Source organism: Antechinus flavipes, chromosome 2 (genome assembly GCF_016432865.1).
Source record: "Antechinus flavipes isolate AdamAnt ecotype Samford, QLD, Australia chromosome 2, AdamAnt_v2, whole genome shotgun sequence".
Taxonomy (NCBI): Eukaryota; Metazoa; Chordata; class Mammalia; order Dasyuromorphia; family Dasyuridae; genus Antechinus; species Antechinus flavipes.
Window position 1 is genome coordinate 477,226,129 of NC_067399.1, and position 23,621 is coordinate 477,249,749.

Sequence of the window (23,621 nt, forward strand, 5' to 3'; positions counted from 1 at the left end):
GGGGGCAGAGCCGGGAGGGGGGGAAAGATTGGGGAGAGGAGAACGAAGAAATAGGGGAGGAGAGAGACAGAGAGACAGAAAGAGAGAGAGAGAGAGAGAGAGAGAGAGAGAGAGAGAGAGAGAGAGAAGAGAGAGAGAGAGAGAGAGAGAGAGAGAGAGAGAGAAGAGAAGAGAAAGATGAGAAGGGAAGAGAAGAGAAAAGCGTTCGAGAGCGACTGAGCTTAAAAAAAAAAAAAAAAAGTCAATTCAGTTAAAAGTCGAGTATTCCCTGTACAAACAACGCAGCCAGATAAACAGACTGGATTTTGGAGACAATGTCTTAACTTAAACCTCTCAAGACGGCATAGATCGCTACTCTGATGACCGACTCCAGTAACTGACTGTGAAGAAACCAGCAAGTCACAAAGAGACCGGAGCTGAGAGAATTTGGCAGCCAAGACAGCATCTGACAACTCACCATTTTCTCGTTTGCAAGAAATGTTTCATTTCTCCCAACTGTAGGTTTTTCCCCCGGGACAGGGCGGTTAAGATTATACTTTTTTCTTCCTAAAGGTCCGCTTTCAAAACAACAAACAACGAGACAATCCAAAATATCCTTCCTCTTCCATTCCCCCACCAGGAACAACCAACCGTCTGTCCCCTCAGCTCCCAAACCCCAAGCACAGATCGAGAAATACCCCAGAACCCTTAGCCCTGCTAGTAGAGCTCCCGAATCCATCCCTTGCAACTTGGAAAGAACACTCGAGCGCGCGAGAGAAAGAGCGTCTAGTCGGCTTTAGAGGACGCGAGGACGTGGTCACATCTGCACCTAGTAAGCTATGTGGATTGAGCCCAGATCTTGATCCTGCTCTTGAATACAGGGACTCAATGGGTAGTTTTGCTTTGATTTTTCCATCCAAGTGAGATCACTGACTCCCTGACTTAAAAAAAAAAAAAAATCATCCTTGTGAACTTAAAAAAAAAAAAAACCACAAAAAAAAGAGAGAAAAGAAAAAGAAAAGAGGGGGAAAAAAGGACTCAGGAGAGGGGGGAAAAAGCAAGCCAACCATCCACCCAACCAGACCTTGCTGTGCTACTGGGGCTGGGATCGGGAGTCCGGAGCCTGAAGCCCAGAGGAGGTGGCGGCCCCGGGAAGAGGTAGAAACGCCTCGGCTTTGCTAGGACTGTCATTAAGTGGCTCCCCCAGCCCACACGGGAAAAGCGGAAGAAGAGAAGGGAAGAAAGGCAGAAGCTGAAGCAGAGACAGGCAAGCCGCAGGGGGGTGGGCGGGGGCGGGGGCCCAGGAAAAAGTGCACTTGGCGGCAAGGCCGGGAAGGTGCTTGGCCATAGCTACCGGTCCATGTTCGCAAAGCACTGGAAACAGAAATCAGTCCCCTCCTTCGGGCTGCGCATTATTGCAAACCCAGGGAGACGCAATCAAACCCACAGCGCATCGATGCGCCGCCGCCAGCGCTCCGCTCTCCGGGCCCCGGGATTGCACAAATGAACTCGGACAGACGCACGCACCCGCCGCCTGTAAGTGAGCCTCCTCCTCCTCTTCCTCCTCCTCTTCCTCCTCCTCCACCTCCTCCCCCAGCTACTCGCCCTCCTCCTCCACCTCCTGCGTCTCCCAGAGTTGGTGTGGCTGTCTGTCCCTGGCGGACAGGCCGGGGGAGGGGGCAGTCACTTGGGCCCCTGATTGATCCCCAATCTTCCAATCAATAATCGATCGCATTCCTCTAACCCAATCCCTGCCCCACCCCCGGCTGATGATGAGGGAAGGAAAGGGCAGTGGAGTAGGGCGGTGAGGCTGGGGAGGTAGAAGATGTGCAGAAAACAGGGAGGGGACATCGGTAGGAGACCCCCCTCCCCCTCTCCTGAGAGCCCCGAGGAAGGGACAAGGTTGGGATGTAGAGTCCCGGGGGCGGGTGAGGCCATTGGATGGTTTCTAGCTCCCTCTTTATCAGTCGCTCCAGGGAATGGGTGGGGGTGCGGGCTGTAACATTCTAAGGGGGGGGATCCTGTCTGAAAGTCAAGGCGTGGGAAGGGGAGCGCCGGTTTAAGTGGGGGTATCAGGGTGGGACATTTTTTGTAAAAGTCTTACGAGGAAACTTACGAGTCGCCCCATCTCAACCCCCTGAACCCCTATGTGGGAGGAAAGTTTGCCGGGAAAAGAAATTGGGGAAAGTCTCCATTTCGGGCTGGTCGGGGAGGGGGGGGCGGCTTGGAGGAGGAGCCGGGGTGGGAGGAGGGGGTAAGAGGGGGCAGGAGCCGCGGCCGTGGGCTTCCCCCTCTCCCTCTCCCTAGGCTCTGCCTGCGCCCTCCTACCCTCCCTCTCTCAGTCTCTCACGGAAACTGCTTTTCATGAATGTTTGACTGTCATCTTGTGGGGCGATCGGACTTGCCGTGACAGATTTCAGGCCTTTAGACAAAAGCGGGCGAAGAAGAGTGCCCGGCGAAGGAGGGGAGGGGGGGTAAGATAGGAGAAGAAGGGGGGTGCGTGGGCCCGGGCCAGGCCTGACCGAGGGACTCGGTGGTAGGGGCAGTAAAGTGAAGAGCCGCCGTCTCCCGGGAGGGGTGAGCGGGGCTAGCAGCTGGGGCAGAGGGGCCGGGGCAGGGCGGGCGCGGAAGGCGGCAGCGGCGGCGGCCGCCGCGGTCGCGGCTGCGGGGAGGAGGGGGGGGGGGGGTGCATGCAATCCTGGGATAGGGGCGGGAAGGGGAGACGGAGCTTGCACCCGGTGGGGGGGCGAAGAGTAGAGGGGAGGGGCTGGGAGGGGGTCGGGAAGAAGCTCAGACCCCTCCCCCCTGTGGAGCAGCTAAGGAGCGAATGTCCCGAGGACCGCTGGAGGGGGGGGGGGAGCTCGGTGCTGCCGCCCCCCCAGCCGAGTTGAGTGATACGATCATCTCGTTTTCCTTTAAGCTTGCCTGTTGCGGCCGCCGCGGCTCCAGCCCCGCCGCCGGCTCTGAGGACCGCTGATCCTGCAGCGACTGCTGCTGCGGCCGCCGGGGCCGGCCAGCCTGTACGCGCCTCCCCGCTGGATGCCGTGAGCCCCCTCCCCCCGGGGAGGGCCGGGGCCCGTACTGGAAGAGGAGCGAGGGCTCCCCTCTGCCCCCTCCTCTCCTCTTCTCCATCCTCGGATTTCCTTCTCCCCCTCCACCTCCAATTCTCTGCCCCCCCATCCCCCCAACCAGGCGCACCTCATCTGGGGCCGGGGAGGGGGAGGCCGGGCTGCGCCTCCCCCTCCTCCTCCTGCCTCCGGGGCGATTTGTCAAACTTCCCATTCTGCCGGCAGCTCCGTCCTCCTACCACCTTCCCTCCCTCCTCCTTTCTCCTCTTCCTCCTCCTCCCTCTCCCTCCTGCTCCCTCCTCCCCCTTCCCCTCTCCTCCTCCCTCACGTTTGTGGGATCGTGTATGAGCGAGAAGGGGGAAAAAGCTGAGAGACTGGAGGAAGCAGGATCACACAGGAGATCTCCGGGGGGGAGGCTGAGATAACTCTGCCAACCTCCCCCCCCAGAGCTCCCACCCCAGCGCCACCCACTCCCCTCCCCTCTCCTCCTACCCCTCCCCGCTCGCCGCCCCCCTACCCCTGGCAAGCAGCAGCAGCGGCGGCGGCGGCGGCGGCGGCGGCGGCAGCAGCAGCAGCAGTCGCTGGAGAGCAGGATGCCGAGGAGAAAGCAGCAAGCGCCCCGGCGCGCAGCAGGTACGAACCGTCTTCTCTCTAATACTCCTCCTCCTCTTCCTTCTTCCATCTCTCCCCAACCAATTTCCCGTCCCTACCGCTTCCTCTCTCCCCTCTCCGGGTCCGATTTGTTTTCATCTTCCAGCATTTCACTCTACTCCATCTGCCCTCACTATTTTCAGAGTAAGTGAGGGCTTTGCAATGTGCCAATGTGTGAGGTTGTCGGATTTGGGGCATCCAGCCCCCCTGGACACCTAGTTCTCTTCCCCTGCCACCCTCTTTCCTCCGGACTTCTGGAGCCTCACTTCGGAAAAGAAGCAAACACTGCCTTTTTGCCGTGTCTCACTCTATTTCTTTTTCCCTTGAAAAGATGAGTTGAGAGGGGAAGTGTGTGTGTGTGTGTGTGTGTGTGTGTGTGTGTGTGAGAGAGAGAGAGAGAGAGAGAGAGAGAGAGAGAGAGAGAGAGAGAGAGAGAGAGAGAGAGAGAGAGAGAGAGAGAGAGAGAGAAGAAAGAGAGAGAGTGTATGTCCGAGTCCGAGTCCGAATCCGAGTCCTAGAGGGTCATTTGGCTTCTTAAAAGAGATACTGGAGAGACCTCTTCCCCGCCTCCCCCACCCCCACCTCCTTAAACTTGGCCTGAAGCTGCCTTCCCTCCTGCGGGGCTGAGCTGGGGACATCTCCAGTTCCTCTAAGGAGCCCATAGTCCCTTTGGCAACCTCCTGGCTAATCCTATTGATTTTTCATTTATTGGGCCCAAGCTGAGAAGCCGCAGAGGAGGCCGAAGCTGAGAAGAGTCTGTGTATTGTCAGATGACTGTCAAGAATATTTTTGATGCTGGCTTTAAATCCCTTCTCCGCCTTTCCCCCCCCTTACTACTCTCCTTTTCTTCTCTTCCTAATACTTTCTGGGCTACATCTGAATAGTTGTCTTTTTCTTTTCTTTCTTTTGGGCCAGGACTGTCAAGTCCTGTTAAGGCTGAGCAGATTTTTAATTAATTATTTTTTTTTCCTGGCAAACCAACCCATGAACCAAAGACAACACACACACAAACATTATTTTGCAATAATCGTCAGTTGGGGGCATGTGGACCGCTAGAAGGATTTCTGGCCTCTTGCCATCCTTGATTTGATGACTGATTGATCGCCTGTCATCCTGCTGCCTTTGATCTATTCATTCCCAATAAACATCAATAAATCACTTGCTCCAGTAACGCCAGGCTCTGTGACGTCAGGCCAGCTCTGTCAGTAGATCAGGGATTTCTGGAGGGTTGTTTGAGAGGACCACATATGGACAAAATGTATTTTGATACGAGTAACACTCATAGGTGGAGAGGTACAGATGATGTTGCACAAACGAGAAGATTAAGTGTTTAAGAGGTGGCAGAGGGAACTGAGAGAGAAGGGGGAAAGATTGTTGGCCAAGTATATTCTGAGCTTTTCTTGGCTGGAAATTATGTGTTCAGTATATCGGAACGTAGTACTTCCCCCCTAAGTATATTTTACAGTAATAGTAGCAGTAGTGATGGTGGTAGTGGTGGTGGTGGTGGTGGTAGTAGTAGTAGTAGTGTAGTAGTAGTAATAGTAATAGTAGTGGTGGTGGTAAGTTCTGTTATCCCAGTTGTTCTTGAATAATACTCATTAATAAGTACAGGAAATTGGCAGTTTTAGTTTGCTATAGAGAAAAAAAGGAAACTACCCAGGATCTCACAATTGGAGCCCAAATAGAATGAACTCTCTTCCAATCCTTTCCACAAGATAGATAACTGGAGCTGTGCATAGTTATTTCTCCCGCCAGGCATATGCTCTTATGTCAATATCTTTAGAAAACCATGGAAAGAGATGGACTTTCTGGGGAGGATATTTTTCTTCTTATTTCCAGGTTGACCCAAGTTTAGAAAGTTTTCAAAGTGTTATAGTTATGCACGGGGTGTTCAACAACTGAAGCCTCTCAGTTTTTTAACCAGATCAATTTTTAACTTAAATAAATTAAGTTAAATAAATTAGGTGAGGATATTAATTGCATCAATGACCCCCACTCTTCTCCCAAGCTTAGTTTAACAATGCTTTCTTTAAAAAAAAAAAAAAAAAGTTGCCTCTTTTAGGTATATACTAATTAATTATCAGGGCTTCATTCTGGGTTACAGACTTTTCTTTTTCTTTTGGGCATGCAAAAGGTGTCTGTGTGTCTTGTAATTTACATAGGATTCATTTTAACATCTTCAAATTTCGTCTGGTTATCTTTTTGCACTTCAGCTTTTCAGTGTCACTCACTAAATCTGATCCTCTTACCTGATGTGCTAGAATACTAAAGAAACTAGAAGCAGACTTTTTTTTTTCCCTTTCAAGAGCAGCCTGCGCTGCAGGAATTTTTTTATACCTTTTGTAAAACAACCAAGATTTAGCAGGTTAGTTAAGAAATATTCATTATAAAAACTTGACTGCAGGACTAATAGGAGATGGAAGAATGGTTTTGCTCTATCAAAATGACCCGTCAAAACGACTTTGTTTCATATTTGATTTAATTGTCTCTCTCCTGACAGGCACATTCATCAATAGCTTAATGGTCAATCAGAAGTTGGCAGAGTGAGTGCTTTCATTCTTCCCCCATACACTGGCTTTGGCTTTACTTTATCAAAATGCCTCTGCCTAATGGACATGAAGAGGAGGGGGTGGAGAATGACTGAAGGGCCACTTATTTAAGAAGAGTGAAAAAAAATACCCTCCACATTTATGCTGGTGATAAGTATGTAAAGACCAATAAGTGAGCTGTGTGAGGTTTTTGTCTAGATGGACAAGAAACTTCCCATTCCCCCCACCCCTCCTCCTTTTGGGTCCTCACAGCTGCAAGTTATAAGGTTCATGACTGCTTTTGTGGCATACTGAGAGTGATGACAAATTGATTGCTTTGTACTGATAGAGGGGGTTAAAAAAAAAAAAAAAAAAGAAAGATGTCTGCTGATTGGTAACTATGAAAATCCAGTTCCCAGCAACCTAGAGAATACTGGAGAATTTTTTCCCCCTCCAAACTGAAAGGTCCGCTCAGCCATAAAAAAAGAAAAGTTGTTTTGCCAGCTTCATTAGTGTTCACCTAATTAGCTGTAAACCTGATGGATTCCTGACAGCTTTAATGATTGGAGATGACAAGCTCGACGCAGTGTCATCCAGTAGAATTAGGTTTGCAGCTAGTTTGATGTAATCAAGTTGATATTACACAGTCCTGGTTGCCTTTAGTTGTGCATTAACTCAATTTTCTGCTGCAGGTGACAAATGGGCTTTGGTACCTGGATAATCATGTCATAGGAATTAGGGCCCTTTTAATGGTCTGGAGTAGAATAACAACAACAAAGAACTCTCAGCTGTACAGAGCTTGCAGACATAACAGACAGGTGCACAAATTCTTTATGTCTAGCCCAAGTGTTAACACCACACTGTGGAAGACTAAAGCTGTCTTCAAGAATTTCTGAAAAGCAATCATTTCTTATTTTGGGATTGTAAAGGAGGGTAATAACTCGGGATCTGGTGACTTTCTTCTTCCTTCCCCTGCTCTCCTCAACTAATGTGGGAGAAGGTCAGACAGAGAGATTTTTTCACCTGTTTAAAGGAATAATAGTTTTAGTTCTCAAGAATCTGTCACTTAAGATAGCTCACTTTTATGACAAATAGATGATATTTGCTAGGACTCAGGAGTGTTAATGGAGACCAGTCTAATTCTAGAAAAGTTATAATTATACCTTCCTAAAAATGACAGCTTTTTCTTAGCAATTAAAAAATCAGACAGAAACAATAATAAGTGTCCTCTTAAAAGATCAAGAAATCATGGTTATAGTTATTCTTAATATTCTTAATAACTAGTGACAGACCTTTTATTCATATAAGTTTATTTCTTAAGAGGAACATATGTAACTCAGAATAATAGAAACCCAATTCTTTCTTTTTCTCTTTTTATCACCAACTAGTTCTTACCCCCTGCTACCTTTAAGTTTCATTCTTTGGGAAAAAATTATCCTCCTTTGGAACTTAGCTGTAATAGATTAAACTCATAAAGATCTTGAATTTTTTAGCATTCTTCTTAAACACCATGATTTCAATTCAGTTTGCTAACACCAATGCCTTAAGTTGTCTCTGAAGAGGGCTACTTAGACTAATAACTACACAAATACCCAAGAAAATATTAAAATACCTTTCAGAGTTCTAGTTAGAATGTGTCAGGTTATGCTTAACTGCTATAACCTACCAGAGTATATGATATATTTTTGGAAGATTAGACTCTGCCTTGCAACATATCGGCTGCTCTGGAGTCTACTCTCCAACCAAAGTAAACAGAGCTGTGGAGTCAGAGTACCTCTCTGTAGGTACTCAGGGGTATAGCCCCTGATAGATCCTATTTGCCTCCAAACTTGCCACATATTTCTCTGTTCGACAGAGATTCCTCCCAGCAGCAAGCTGACAACATGATTAGTTATGGCTGTCCCTCTGCTTTTCCTTTCCCCCCTTTTCCCTGCAAAGTATGAGGAACAATGCAAAAAAAAAAAGAAAAAGAAAAAAGAAAAGAAAAGAAAGGGGCATAAAGGCAAGGAAGGATGGCCATTTCTGGTAAACATTCAACTGGAGAATAGAATCTTCCAGAATCAGCCGCCACTGCTCTTATTATCTTGACAACTGTCAGTTAGGACTTCAGTGCTCTCCAGGGCCACAGTTTATTGCGAATGGTTGATGTTGTCATCTTCCTTGCAGTTTTGCCTTGAGCATACTCATAAGCAGTAGGGAAATCATCAATAACTGATGTATCAGCAGTTATTCCTTAAATTGGCTCACAAGTCTGCATTCTTTCTCTTTTTACTAAAGATGGTGTTGTAAAGTGATTAGAATGAATTGTGACTGCTGCAGGGTTATGGGGGATGCTGTGAAGCTAGGGTGAGTTTGCAAGATTAGAGTAGTTCACCATCACTTCCCCAACTTCTTTCCCCCAGTGATGTTTTCCAGAATAAGTATCAGCCGGAACATAGAAAAGATCACTTCGGTGGGAATTACACTGAACGGTCAATTTTAAGGTACAAAGTCTTGCTCACCTGGGTGATGGGGAAGGCCATGGAGGAAATCAAAACTGAAATCAGAAGAGTGGTCTTGGAACTTCTCCGCCTCGATGGAGAAGCAGTAGCATTTTAATCCAATGATAGGAGTGTTTCAGTTATTTCAAATGCAGTGTGCATCGCTTTCACTCCACTCCTTTCACATCGATACAGGAGACCAACTATAAAATACACTAAGTCCTGTGAGTACCAAGGAGGTGTGTCTTTGTATGTATAGATGGGAATGAGTTTTATGAGGATGTGCACAGCATTATGGTATATTTGGTTATGTTAGTCAAACCAGTCTTTATATTATATACATGTACACACGTATGTCTGAATGGACATACATGTATATAGCTCATACATGCATACATATATGTAATGTGTATGCAAAAATATTCAATGCTAACACTTTCTGTATTAGAATATTACCCATTGATACGTGAGGAAAAAAATCATAGACACAATCTAATGTCACCAAACATTCTTGCTCAGGTGTTTAAGACTTAAGAATTTTAAAATTTAGTCACTCCCAAATTGTGGTTTATCTGTCTGAAGTTAACAATGTAAGGTGAATACAATATAGTGTATTTAGTAACAATGATATGGACTGGTACATGCAGACAGATAATATGCAGTTGTAATTAGACTGAATAGACAGGCAGTCATTTTTAAATTCTTTGACACATGCATAAAATAGTCATATAATAAGATAAGATGACAATTTTATGTTAGGTTGATAAAGTGTCCCGATACATGCATTTAAATGTCTGTAAGCCTTTTTTTATCCAGACAGATTAATTCTAGTTTCCAGTATTTGCAGTTAGTCATTAAATTAATTTTAAAAATCCCACTAAACAATGAGTGTGGTTAAGTGTTTCTGTTTCTCTCTCTCTCTCTCTCTCTCTCTCTCTCTCTCTCTCTCTCTCTCTCTCTCTCTCTCTCTCTCTCTCTCTCCTTTTTTTTTTTCTCTCTCTTTCATGTCCACCCATCCACCTTCTTTTTAGTATTATTACCAAAAGCACAGGAATGGAGATATAGGTTTTGTTAGCTTTCTTTTGAGTTTTAACAATTTGTATTAGTTGTAGGTTTCAGTAATTTAGGTCATTGTGAAGAAAATTTTGCTCCATAATTTCTGAGCTGAAGTAATGTAGAATAGAACATTATGGAATTATTTATAACTACTATGTGCAAAACTATGGATCTAGGGAGTTTTTTAAATCATATTTTAAAATCCTTTAACAGAATTTGAAAAGATTTTAAAGCATCTCTAAATTTTTTCTAAAAATGAAATTGAGTACAGATACAAGTTTGAGTAGTACTTTGATACATAAGTTTAATTAATTTTGACTCTAGATTTGTGTGTGTGTGTGTGTGTGTGTGTGTGTTAAGAAATGATCCAGGACAAGAATTGTAAAAATTATTCCTTAAAAGGCCATGTTACCTGAAACCTTCCCTTATCCTGTTTTCTCAGATGTGCAAAGGTGTGACTTTTGAAGAATATTTTAACTTGGTGTTTGTGCTTAATGATAAATTATTAATTCATACTGTCAGGACACATGTTATTAATTATGACTCTGTTTCTTCCATCCAGAACAGCTGTTTGGGAAACAGGGTAAGTTAGTAAGTGGCCTCGGTATGGGAGTTCACTGAATGAGGAACCTCCCAAGCTCTTCCCATAACCCTCTTATTCCTCAGGCTTTCAGAAGCTGTAAAATTCTGTGGGGGGAGGGAGTTAGGGGCAGAGGTGAGAGAAAAAGAAGAAAGAAATGATGTTAATTTTAGACCTAGCATATGCACATTTATACTGACATACATGAACTCATGTGCATTTTTTAACAATTGAGGCAAACTTATCATTAATTTAGAGTCTATTTGAGATTCTAGAAGTAGTTTTGCATGTTCTTACTTGTCCAGTATTTTGAACTGGGTATATTTATTCACTCTTTACCATGAATTATTCCTTTTTTCTTGTGTCCATTATTTGAAAAGTCAGAAGATTCCATATACAAATCTTGAATGACTTAATGCTGGGTACTATGGATGACTGAGGGCCCACCCAACTTCAGCTTAGTGCTGGTGGAGAGGAAAGGGCTGGCTTTATAATATGCGTGAAATGACTCAAATTCATTTACTTTTGATATTTCATCCCCATCATTAAATCCAGCCCTATGTGTTTCAGTTTCCTCTGCGTTCTTTGAGGAATGCATGTTGCATAAAATAGGCAGTTTTTAATGAACAATTTAATGTAAATGGGTTTTGAATTTAAATTAATATTAATGAAGCTTTGAGTGAATTTATTTTGCATACGTAAAGGCTTGTAAGCCTTTCACCCATGCATTCCTTTCTTTATGTAGTAATGGATTTGTTAGGTAGATTAACCAGTTCCTTTAAAAAAATGAAAATAATTTTTTAAAATGATTTTACCTGGCCATTTGTGCCAAAACAATACGAAAGCAGACCATTTCTTCAACTAAAAAAATATATCTATTTCACCATGCACATACTCACTGCCCTTTACCTGGTTCAACTGCTTTTGCCCTACCATTTCTAAAATTTGTCTTCAGTTTGGTACAGCTGCAGAAGAAAACAGGCACCAACAATAGTTTCCACAATCAAGATGTTTTCTTTCTTGGGCTTACCTCTAATGCATTATGTATCCAGGAGTGATGGGAAGTTATATAATTAATTCTGTTAGATGTAATTGCGATAATCACTTTGATGTTACACATAATAAAGGTAATATGGTAAGCATATGAAGAAATATAAACACCTTATTGTAACACTTGAGCTAGAATTCTTTTCAACAAAATCTGATTTGCAGCCTTGCTTTCATTTCCTTTTGTCACAGGTGATGATTTATCTAAAGCCATGTTAGTGGATATTCTAAAGGAGAGTACATTTTTGGAAGGGGAAAGTCTCCCTAAGCTGGCTGCTTGGGAGTCTTGAACTTCTCCTTATTAAAAGATATGTCTTGTTAAAAAGTAAATTATTCTGGTTTTTAGAAGTGATAGTTTTGGCCTCAGTGAGGGAGTTCACTGAATAAGGAGCCTCCCAAACTCTTTTTACCTTTTTCTATCCTTTTCACTGAGCAGGTTTCACTAAGGAAGCCAGTGATGGGATTATGGCGACCTTTTTGTTTTTTAGGTTTTCTTTGTATCTCCTGGATAGCACAGGATTGTGGGAAATAGATGTAAGAAGGCCTGTAGGTAATTGTAGAAGAATGGTCTTCCATAAAAGGGCCTATAGGAAGTGCAACGTAGAAAGAGATTGGTTAATTATTATTATTTAACATTCATTAAAGGTGCTAGTTATTCTACCTATTGGTTTATTGCGGTGTTTCAGTGACTCCCAGGGGTCCAATAATGGGATCATGCTGAGTCCTACAAAGAAATCACTTTACTGTTTAGGGCAGAGCCCTCATCCCAACTTTAGGGTCCTCTTAACACTGAATTCTAGAGGTACCTGATATATAGTAAGTATAATTCCTGTTGGAAGGTTGTAAATGGAATAAAGTTATTCTGTATGTATCATATTTATAAATAGAGCTTTTGATCATATAGGTGAAGAGAGTGAAGTAGCATGGTAGAAATTTGATATTGCAATTTGATATTGTGTACTAGATATGTCATGGGTTCTGAAACTAAAATACTGATATGGCCTTAGCTTTCAGATACTTGCAAAACTTACTTAATGCTGTGAAGGTCATTTGATTTTATGATCCAACCTCAATTCAGGAGTCAGTATGTTTCCTCTGCAAATTTATATGTCATTACCCTGCATTTTGTAATAGATTATGTGTGAAAGTTGTGTTCAAAGAATGAAAGAAGTGGACGCTGAGATGTATTTGTAAAAGAGGAAGATGTTTACAGTAGTGATTTCTCAGGGTTATTTCCAAATCCTTGTAGACCTTTAGTGTATAGGGCAGAGGAGGTATTGTAGCTAACTCAGTAAGCTGAAAAAACAAATCCCAAACCACCTTCTCACTGAATTGTTCTGTGGGAAGAGCAGGGCGCTGTTTGGAGTATCTCTCTCAAGGCCTGGGCTCTGTGCCTAAAGTTCTTTTCCTGCTAGGTCAAGCTTGTTGCTGGAGGGCTAGGAATCTTGGGGTGGGAGGGGGGCAGAAAAGCAGGGGCCTCCTGAGGTTTTGGCAGGGTTCTGGGAGACTGGCAGCCATCAGTCATCTCTCTGTGACACACAGTCTGTTTTTGATGGCAGGGATGATAAAAGGTCTGGGAACTCTATAGGCCCTTGTAATCAGGGCCAGTACTGACATCCTTCTCAACTTTTGACAGCTTCTTCCTTTTCTCTCTTCACCGCCAAGACTGTCTCTACTGAATTTCCCCTCCCTCCCCCCTTTTCTTTTACTCCCCTTCTTCCCTCTCTTCTTGTCTTTTCCTCTCCTCCTCCTTCTCTTCTTCTTTTTCTTCTTCTTCTTCTTCTTCATTCTCTCTCTCTCTCTCTCTCTCTCTCTCTCTCTCTCTCTCTCTCTCTCTCTCTCTCTCTCTCGTTTCATGTACTTGATCAGTCTCAGATGCTGGGAATTATTTTTTTCTGAAGGGAGGGGGAGTGTTGCTTTTGGTTTGTGGGTTGGGCAGGTGTGAGAGGAAGTCTGTTTTTTTTTTTTTTTTTTTGTACTGTAGGCCTGTTGCTAATTAATGTTCCTCCATAAGATTCTGTCGTAGTTGAGTAATGTTTTTGATCTTTATGTCTGATAACTGCATACTTAATGAGATTTCAAAGCTGCGAGTGCAGCTCCCTACAATTATTGACAGATGCCTTTTCTTTGCCATTGGGTTCAGCTTCATAAATCCTCTTGCAGTAATGAGGTTCAGAAGTGCCACCCTGCCAGTGAGCTAATGAAAGGGGGGGGGGGGAGGGAGAGAGCGACTCATGGCTGTCTGACACATTTTTTTTCCTTTAAAATTTACTATGCAGATGTCAAGCTGTGGGACGATTACTTCAAACATGCTAATTTTTATCTTGCTTTTGTGTCAGGCCTCTGCCATTAAAAAATAAATAAATAAAAATACCAGCTTTAACCTAGTTTATTTTTATATATGAATACATATAGATTTGTATATAAATATATTTTTAAAATCCATGAATCATGATTGTTGAGGACTTTGATAGATGCATGTCCCTTTGCAGTTTTCCAGTTGATGGAACAGTTTTTTGAAATCCGAAGGGCAGAGAGAGGATGAAGCTTGATCTCTCTCCAGGCCGAACGTCAGCCTGCCCTAAGTGTGCACTTGAAACGTCGCAGAATTCATTTTCGAGTTCTGAAACTAAATCCTGCTGGAGAAGAGCTGCACCACGCCAAACCGTCGATTTCCTTTTCAGCAGAGTCATACATCACTGACCCACCCTTCCCTCCTGACAGAATGACATATGTCATTTATCAAATGGGCCCCGGCCAGACAACAGGGAAGGGAAAGCAGTTTCTTGTGATGCTGTCTTCTCTCTTCCAGTGAGCACCACATTGCTGATGGGGGAGGGAGCAAAGGGAGAGAGGGAAGGGGAAGGAAATGGGGAGAGGACAGAGGAAAGACAGCAGGGAGGCAGAGGGAGAAGAGGAGAAGAAAGGGAAGAGGAGAGGAGGGAGGAAACTGAAGAGCAGAGACAGGAGAGAGAGGAGACAGAGCTTGTGTGTATGTGTCTCTGTGGGTGTCATGGGGCGGAGAGAGATTGGCAGACTGACTGAAGAGGTTATGTTCTTTCATATTATCTGCTAAACCACGTTGTTCAACCCTTTGAATCCTTTCTTATCCGAATCTCTCCCCTCCCTCCTTTTACCTTCTGGAACACCCTCCCCCGCTTCAGTTTTGGTAGTCCAGGGGAAAACTGGTTGACAGGTATCATTCAAACCGCACCGGCTGGTGAGGGGTTGTGTAAATGAATCTGAGAGCTCTCGGCTTCACATGATTCAAACGTGCATTATTGAAGATGGATGTTCTTTAAAAAAAGATTGATGATGGATATCAGGCTTATGGTGCCATTTATCATTTTGAATATTATTTAGACTTGCCGTGTAAAGCTGTAACTTGAGAGTTGGACGAGCGGGGACAGAATAGGGCCCCTGGATGTGTGCACTATGATGGATTGGCTTTGCTTCCCCACCCCATTGTTTGTTACCAGATACCAGCCAGTCATTATAGGAGTGCTGTCCTCATTTTTTTTTTTCTCTCTTTAAAGAAGTGTTTAAAGAAAGGGCAATTTTTAATGAAAGCAAAGAATATGATGGGGCAGGGAGAGAGGGTGCAGGAAGTCCCTATAGCTTAGACTAAAGAATACAAACAACTTGTTTTTCTTTTTCAGAGGCAGTCACATACAAAACATTAAAATATAAACAGAGCTGTAGCTGCCAAAATAAAAATGTTTGATTTTCAAAACTCTTTTACATGCTTAAAAAGAAGGAATTCTGTATTTGAAATGCTTAATGTGATGTATTTTTTTTTTTTAAACTACCTGGCTCAGTTTATAGCATGAGGATGGAGAAATGCAGACTCCCACATTTAAGGAATGCTTCCCTTTTTAAAAAAGTCTTTTGTCGGTAATGTTCTCTTTCTTTGCTTTCCTGTTTGTACAATTGTGCTGTATGGCCCAGGTTTATTATTAGGGCTTTTGAGGGTAGTTTCTCCTAGTTTTTTTGCCAGGTTAATCCCTTCTGTTTTCTTAAGTCCTTCTGCTGTCATACCAGGATACCCCCACCTACTGGAAGCATTCAGGGAAGCAGGCTGGCTGACTGATGAGGTTTGGTTTGTGTGGAATCCTCTCTTCCAACTCTCCAGAATGTGTCTTCCATCCTCTGAGGCCTTCAGTTCCCTCTGGGAGAAAATGGCCTGGCCTGGCGTGCCTGTTCCCATCTCTCCTCCTTGGAGGGCCCCAATAGTTCAAATTTAATTGTCAAGGATTCTATTAAATATGAGACTTTATTTGGCTTTGTTAATTAAATTTAATGCTTCTTGTATGACTTATTGTATAGACATTAATTTTAAAAAATGATGGGAGGGAGAGTTGGACTGGGATAGTTTTTCATTTAAAGAAATGAGAATCAAGGATTTGTGGAAACCTTGAATATCATGGCCCTGTTGCTTGTCAGATGAACTTTTCCCTTCATTGTAAGGAGCTTAGCATCTAGATATGCAGGGAAGGAATTGAAACAAACTATAGATGGCTTCTTTTTCCGTCTTCCTCATTTACCAGCTGTAGAGCTGTGTGTATGTAATGTGTGTATATATGTATGTGTTTGTGTTTGTGTGTGTATGTTTTGAAATAACTATTAGTAACCTGACATTTCTCATTCTATCCACAAATGACTTCTAGTTTGCTTTTGGGGTTTCCATACAGCTGCCCCAAATCAAGTAGCGTCAGATTTATACCCTTCGTTACCATTAAAACCTGGTTTCACAGTAGAGACTATAAAAAGATAATATTGTTTCCTGTAGAGTCTTCCATAGAGGAAGGCAAAACTTTGATCTCCTCGCCCTGCACTTGTGCAACATGGAGGTAATTGGAGTACAAGTGCCAATTTGCAGGAACAATTGTAAACACACCTTGATACAAATGGCATCCTCACATTCTTACTGATTAGAAAACTTTGCTATTAATAGGCACAAAGTCCATTTCAGGTGTAATTGGTAAGGAGCTGAGTGCACTCATGGGAAGAAACCTTGTTTTGTTTTTTGTTCGCTTTTATTCTTATCCCCTTTTTTCAGTTTTATAGCCGGAGACATGATTTATTGCAGCCATCCATCTTTGGGACTCATCCATCACATCCTGGTTGCTAGGCAATCATGGCAGCAGCTGTTTGCTTTGAATCAGACAGAAAAGTTGTCAATCATCAAAGGCAGGTGAATAGCATTAGAAACACGCTATTGTCAGACGGAATAATTAATCAAAGAGAGAAAAGATAATTAAAAAGATATGACCCTTGCAAGTACTTGCTCTGGGTTGCCTGGAAAAAAAAAAAGGAAAGAAAAACTGCCTGGTCTTTTCTAGACACTTAAGCAGCTGAGGGCTGATAAAATATGCACTCTGCAGTGCATAGTTTTTAATTAATTGAAAAAGGTTCAACATTCAAAGACGATGCTGGAGAAAAGTCTGATTATGAGCAGAAGTAATATTTATTGTTTGCATGAAAGGCTTGACATAGAGTTCTAACTTTCTGTCACAAATCTCTTGCTTGCTTGCACTAAGCTGCTTTCAGTACTACTATCTCCCCTGGCAGTGACTGGAAAGAAGGAGCGTACAGTACAGTGAGGCGGTCCAGGTTGGGGTCTGGAGACATTCGTTGCCTCCTTTTCATCCGACGAGTGCTTTGTGCTCTGTATTCTCCCACCCAACAGCTCTGATTGGTCATGATGGAACCAGAGGAGTCTTGCACAGAACCCCAGACATTGAGTCACAGTGTTGGAGTGGTCATTATGGATTCCATTCTAGGCCAGGCTGGACCCAGTTATTGCTCAGATGGCAAGGAAGTAGGGATGATGTAATGGAATTCAACTTTGAAGGGTCTTTAAGTTATAAAATCATTAGGCTTTGTCTTCCGTGGACTTGAAATGAGTAATGTGTACCCCCAGGTAGCGATAGGAAAAGTCCCATCAAAATGCATTTCTGGAATATACCAAGAAAATCTGTTTTTTGAAGTATTGGAACAATTACCACAAAATTTGCCTGACATAACACCTCATTCTGAAACTCCAGTGCTTCTCTTAATGATCTCCTTTCTAGAAATAATACTGGAATTGTTATATGTTTTAATGTCTAAAAAAATTTCAAGTTTTAAAAAAATGTGTTTCTATGGCTGCTTATGTATTCATAGGGTCTTAGTAATTATCTAACTCTCTTTATAGATGAAGGAACTGAGACCTTGAGATGGGAAGTGACTTGACTAAGATCATCCAGGTGGGATATGGTAGATGAGATTCAAACCCAGGTCACTCTGACTTGTATCCTCCCTCCTTCCCATGCATTAATAACTAACTATTAAGCCATACCAATGGTTTTGCCCTTTGATTGAACGTGCTGTGAGAATTGAAACAACCGTTCTTTCTCTCTCTCTCTCTTTTTCTTTTCTTTTATCCTATGCTCAGTTTTCACATTGTTCTCTTCCCACAGAACAACAGAACTTCTAAAATTAGGAAAAACCTAGAGGCTTAGGATAATGGATAAGGGAGGGGGGAGCACCATCTCTTTAGTTGGGGGAACTCTCCAGGGTATATCTGATTTGAGAGTGATAAACTCAGTCCCCTCTTCCCAGAAGAACTAAGACACTCCTTAGGTAAATTTAGTCCTGGTAGTGCCGAGAGACAAGTATGATTGAAGCTCTCTGCCTATAGCTACATGGAGGGAAGATAGTATTCACTCATTTCTCCTTCCCAGCTTGGTGGGGCTGACAGTGTTGACCTTTTGGTAAAAGAGATGAGCTTCAAAAGCATAAACGGGGTCCCCTCTCAGCCCTAATATCCTTCCCTCTTACAGTGGGCCTGAATATAAGCAGGATAGTCATTTGAGGTTGATGAGAATACCTGTGTGAACCCGAGAAACAGGTGACTTCAGTCACTTTTTAACTGCGTGATCCTGGAAAATATTCTCCAAAAAGTCTCAAACTGTAATGAAATTTGTTGCCCTGCTGTGGTGAGTTTGATTTGCAAATGACTTCCTTAAATGTTCCCTAGTGGTAGATTGCTCAATATGTAACCACTAAAATTACAGTGGCTCCATCCATGTTGGAGCTGAATCTGTCCCCTCTGAGTCCATTGCTTCTCTTGTCTTTCTGGGAAGGTGCTGATAAGGCCTGGAAATCCAGAAGCTTCAGGCAGATTCAGTTGTGAGAGTCTTTTTTCTTTAGGAGCAGTCAGCATGAAGGAGGTAGGAAGAAGAAACCAAAAGTTTGAGTCTTGGTATTTCTATTCAGAGAAAGAATGATTTTTCTCTCTCTTAAAGCGTTTTTCTCAGGCTCTCCTGCCCATTTTGTTCAGCTCCTTTCCCAAATAGTTGCTGAGGAAGTTTATTGACTAATGTCATTGAAACCAGTTCCAAAATTTGGCAGTTAATCAAGAAAGAAGGCAGGTTGGTCCAAAAGAAGATAACCATCTCTTTATTTAGTATTTATATGAAATATATTGATTTTTAGTAAAATGCTATCATGGTGGTAAGATTAGATTGAAAACTTTTTAAAAAGTCAGTTATTTTTTTAAAATCAAGAAATGTTCCAAGGATACCCACTTTCTTTATAAGACCCCGTGTTAAGTCACTTTAGAGGATTCAAAAATGAAAAAAGCATGTACTCCATCCTCCTGTTGCTTACTGCAATCTGGCAAGAGTTAGTTGACAGTTAAATTGAATGTAGCATTTGAGCAATCCTAGTACAGAATAGATGTGGTGAGGAATTATACACAGATTTCCATTTTTCCACCCTCATTCCCCACTCTGGTAGCAAAATAATTTTTCAAGTAACCAAGGTTAGAAAAGTTTAAGATGGGTAAATTTTCCTGGGACAGTGAGGAAGAAGTCAAGTTCTTCTCATAGTTAGTGTTTAATGTCTCATTTCTTTCCTCTCAGTCCTGATAGCCTTCTTAATGATTTGTTGAATAAAACTATGCTCCGGACTTCAGAGGAGATACCTTCAGGAGTCACTCCTTATGTTTCTGATGACCTGTGTGTCTGGGAAGGATGTTAGCATCTCTGTACATGGTAAATTTTTCTTTATAAAAGAGAAATGGTTGTTTCCTTGTGACTCATAAGGAGAGGTTGGGTAGGGTCACTTTGAGTATTCATTAAGTGTCTTCTATAAGACAGGGACTGGTAGTATTGAGTTAGTAAAGTGTCAGGGATATAGAGATACGTTTGCTGTTTAGTCAGGTTTATTTAAGCGGTATGATTGCTTTACATGGGAACAGTGAGACAGGTTAACTAGAGGATATTTGAAATTTCCATTGGAATACAGGATCAAAGATCTAGAACGAGAAAGGGCTTTGGAGATCATCTCGTCCCACACTCTCATTTTACAGATTGAAAAAAACTGAGCTTTTTGGGAGAGTGTGACTTACCCAAAGCCATACAGTTAGTTAGTATCAGGAGCAAGAATGGAAACCAGTCCTTTTGACCTCTCCACTTACTATAACGCATGGTTATTTTAGCTACAGAGTACTTTAAAGGCCATCTTGTTCAATATTTTTATTTTACAAATGATCCAGAGTTAAGTAATTTTTTCAAAGTCATACCGGTAGTAAGAGTTAGGCCAGAATTTGAATCCACACCTTTGGAATTTACATTAATCTACGGCATAATTAAAACACTTGGAATTGATACCACATGAGACGGCCGTGAAAAGAATGCTGGACCTGGGTTCAGGTTCTGTATTTTATAATCTGTCACTGGGTTTTAGGGCCCCAGGCTCCTTATCTGGGAGATGAGGGGCGTTGGACTACATGACTTAAAGGAATCTTCTAAAACTATGAGCTTTAGATGGAGATTACACATTCAGCTGGTTGACTATACTTCGAGTCTTTGCTATAATTCTAAAGAAAATATGACTCGGCTAAGCCCTATCCTATGCAAATGAAAGCAATTTGAAAAATTTGCAAGTTTCATACAAATATTAGGTATAATTATTATTACTATTAGAGCCATTCTTTGTTTTAGGGAAGTGTTTTAAAAAGGAGTAGAGTTTTTTAAAAGAGCAGAAAGGAACTTAGATTTGAATGGAGAAATGTTTCATTCCTTCACCATACAATTTCTGTCTTTGTTACAGTTTACGTGTGTATTTTTCTGCCTCATCATCTCTATCTCTATCTCTCTCTAGAATCTCTCTTTATCTATTTAAATCTGTATTTTGTATATAGAGATTTAAATAGATAAGTCTATTATGTATATATGTACATATATGTACCTATAAATTAGCTATGTCTAGTTATCCATATTTTGAGAGAGAGCTGTAGCTATGTCTACATACATGTCTATATGTATGAACATAGACTATGTGTACAATATGTATATGTACATATATATTAGTGAATATCATCAAGTAGTATATGAAACTACTTTGCATTATGAAATACTAAGACAGCTTGGTTGCCATGTAATGCTAAAATGGTTGGGTGAGTAAGTAATAGGACAGACATGAGAGAGGCTGGTGAAAGAAAATGAATAAAATAACAGTATGTTATTGGTCTTAGAAACATACAACTTGAACTCATCCAAACTGGGACCTTATGAGGGGGACTTAATGATTAAGGGGAATCAGGGTGGGGAATGATGAGAAAAGTCTTATTTTGAACCTCGTGTGCTCATTCCTCATCAGAAAAGCTAAACATTAAAAAAGTCTCTTAGGAAAACATCCTTCATTACTTGATATGTTTCATGATCATGGCTTTTTTTCAGTTCCATAAAAAATTAGCATAACTATCCACTATTTGAAGATGATAAAGACATTTTTAACCTGAGCTTGATGACCATTGGTAAAGGGAACCACCATAGTGATATGGTGTCTGTCAGGATGGAAAACGAAGACAAAAGGGTGAACTGAGGCCGTAATAATGAACAGAGGTTGGTGGTTTACTCTCTCAAAAAGACGCACACTTATCTCCCTCTTTAAAACCTTCGGCAGAGTTTGTGTGTTGAAACTATAAGGATATCAGCCAATGGCTTTATTATTTAGCTGTAGGGACCCACAGGCACATTCCCTATGGGACATTTGATAGATTAAAGTGGTTGTTTTGTTTTGTTTTTGTTTTTTTTCCTGAAAAAACAGAGCCGTCTTCTGCCAGGATCTTGGGGGTCTTAAAGAGTTTCTGTCTAAGTGCTGTACATTTAGCTTTGTTACATATGGGCCTCATTTTGGTTTTTAAAAAATCATGTATTATGTGTCGAGCAATCATAATAGTTAATGTCATCTAAGTTAATTCTAAGATTTGGCAAATGATCAAGGAAGAGGGCAAGCTGGTCAAAAAAGAAAATTAAACTGTGATACGGAAGAATTTTTTTTATGATTAACTTGTTTTGAAAGAAAAGTAATTATCAGATTCTTAGGTTGTGGTGTTTTTTTGGTTATATTTTTATGGAAGGGGTAATCCAGTCTTCGCTCTATTCCTCTTTATTCTATGTGTTCCCCACACCTTCCCATTTCCTATATGTTTCCAATAGTCAAATGCTAAAAAAAAAGAAAGAAAGAAAGGAAAAGAAGGGTGTGTGTGAGAGACAGATAGAGACAAAGAAAGAGAGAGAGACAGAGAGAGAGAGAATCAGAGAGTCAGAGAAAGAGAGAGAGAGAGAGAAAGAAAGAAAGAGAGGAGGGGAGAGGAAGGAGAGAAAAGAAAGAAAGAGAGGAGGGGAGAGGAAGGAGAGAAAAGAAAGAAATAAAGAGAAGAGATAAGAAACTATGGATACTTTGGCCCTCGCTGGGAATAAGTTTACAGATATCTCTCTCTCTCTCTCTCTCTCTCTCTCTCTCTCTCTCTCTCTCTCTCTGTCTATCTCTTTGTCTCTCTGTCTCTCTGTCTCTCTCTCTGTCTCTGTCTCTCTGTCTCTTTCTGTGTCTCTGTCTCTCTCTGTCCTCTCTCTGTCTGTCTGTCTGTCTGTCTGTCTCTTACACACATACAACTAGTGTGTGTGTATGTGTGTGTGTGTGTGTGTGTGTGTGTGTGTGTAATTTCTATCATTGCCTGTATAATAAGATTTCTGACATACTCTGGCTGTGTGACTAGAACAAATCCACATAACCTCTCAGTGTTCCAGACAAGTTTCTAAACCTGTAATTGTAGAATAGTGTTTGATCTGTGTTGATAGAGGAAATGCCTTCATTCCATACAGGATAAAATGAAAAGTCTTAACCCCAAACCCCACAAATCCCAATAAACTTAAATCTGTCTGCCTGTCTATCTATCCTTTCTGTGTTTGTATAGAAGGATCACTTCAAAGTGTACATTCTCATTCGAGTGAAACATTATCTGGAATTAGGGAAGTGGTATGATAAAAGATGAGATGACTTTTGCCTTTGGCCACATGTTTGTGACTGTCTAAGGTGTGACTAGTATCCAGGACTTGTGGACTGCAGGTCCAGCACTCCATCCGTTCTGCTACGCTGCCTAATTATTGCCCTTCAGCTCTCCGGAAGAGGCTTGAGGAGGATCAGATGTGTTCCTTCACTCTAGTTTACATTAATGGCCCTTTCTCCTATTAGATCAAGGCTCTAATCGGCCAATCAGAATCTAACCCACCCTCAATCTGGCATTCTATCAGCTTTAGGATTTTCATTTGCAGAACATTGTCAATGAAATTAGTAATACTGAGCTGAGGAGGTTTTTAATAATCCTGCTAATCATATTCCTTCTCTAAACAGGAGGCATTAACACAATCACCACTATGTATCGATAGGTGATGGCATTAGGCAAACTTGACTATCGATCCCATTCCCCCAATACCGGCTGTCTTTAATGTTTTAGCCCCAGATTACATCTGATTATGGATAATGTCATCATCATTCCAAAAATGTGCTCTCCATTCACTCTCCGTGACAGTATTTTATTCCATAAATCAAACCCTCCCTTGACTCTCAGAAACCAACTTACTGACTAGCTCCTTCTGAGATGTCCGTACGGGGAATTTAGCAGTTAAAAATGTTTATACATTCCAGGAGTATTAAGCAGTTAGCTTACTGGAATTCAGCAAATTGTGATGGAGCGTGTGGGAGCAGTATTCTGGTCTCTATCTCTGTAATCAATTACCAGACCTATCATGAAATTCCAGATGTAATAATAAAGTTTATAATGATTATATTGTCAGGAAACACGTATCACATACTGTCCTTGACAATGGCAGAGATGAGAACTAGTCACCCAGGTCTGGACTATGGTTTAGAATATGACAGAGGTTCTTATCATATGAAG

General features: G+C 42.1%; 1 protein-coding gene across 1 annotated transcript in view; it reads left to right on the top strand.

Moving 5' to 3' along the window:
- Positions 1-155: 155 nt before the first annotated feature.
- Positions 156-23,621, top strand: part of TSHZ3 (teashirt zinc finger homeobox 3) — an 89,509-nt gene continuing 66,043 nt past the window's right edge. The window contains exons 1-2 of the mRNA XM_051979756.1: positions 156-1,515; positions 2,900-3,680. Of these exons, the coding sequence (XP_051835716.1) occupies positions 3,641-3,680 (40 nt within the window). The 5' untranslated portion in view covers positions 156-1,515; positions 2,900-3,640. The remainder of the gene's footprint in view (positions 1,516-2,899; positions 3,681-23,621) is intronic.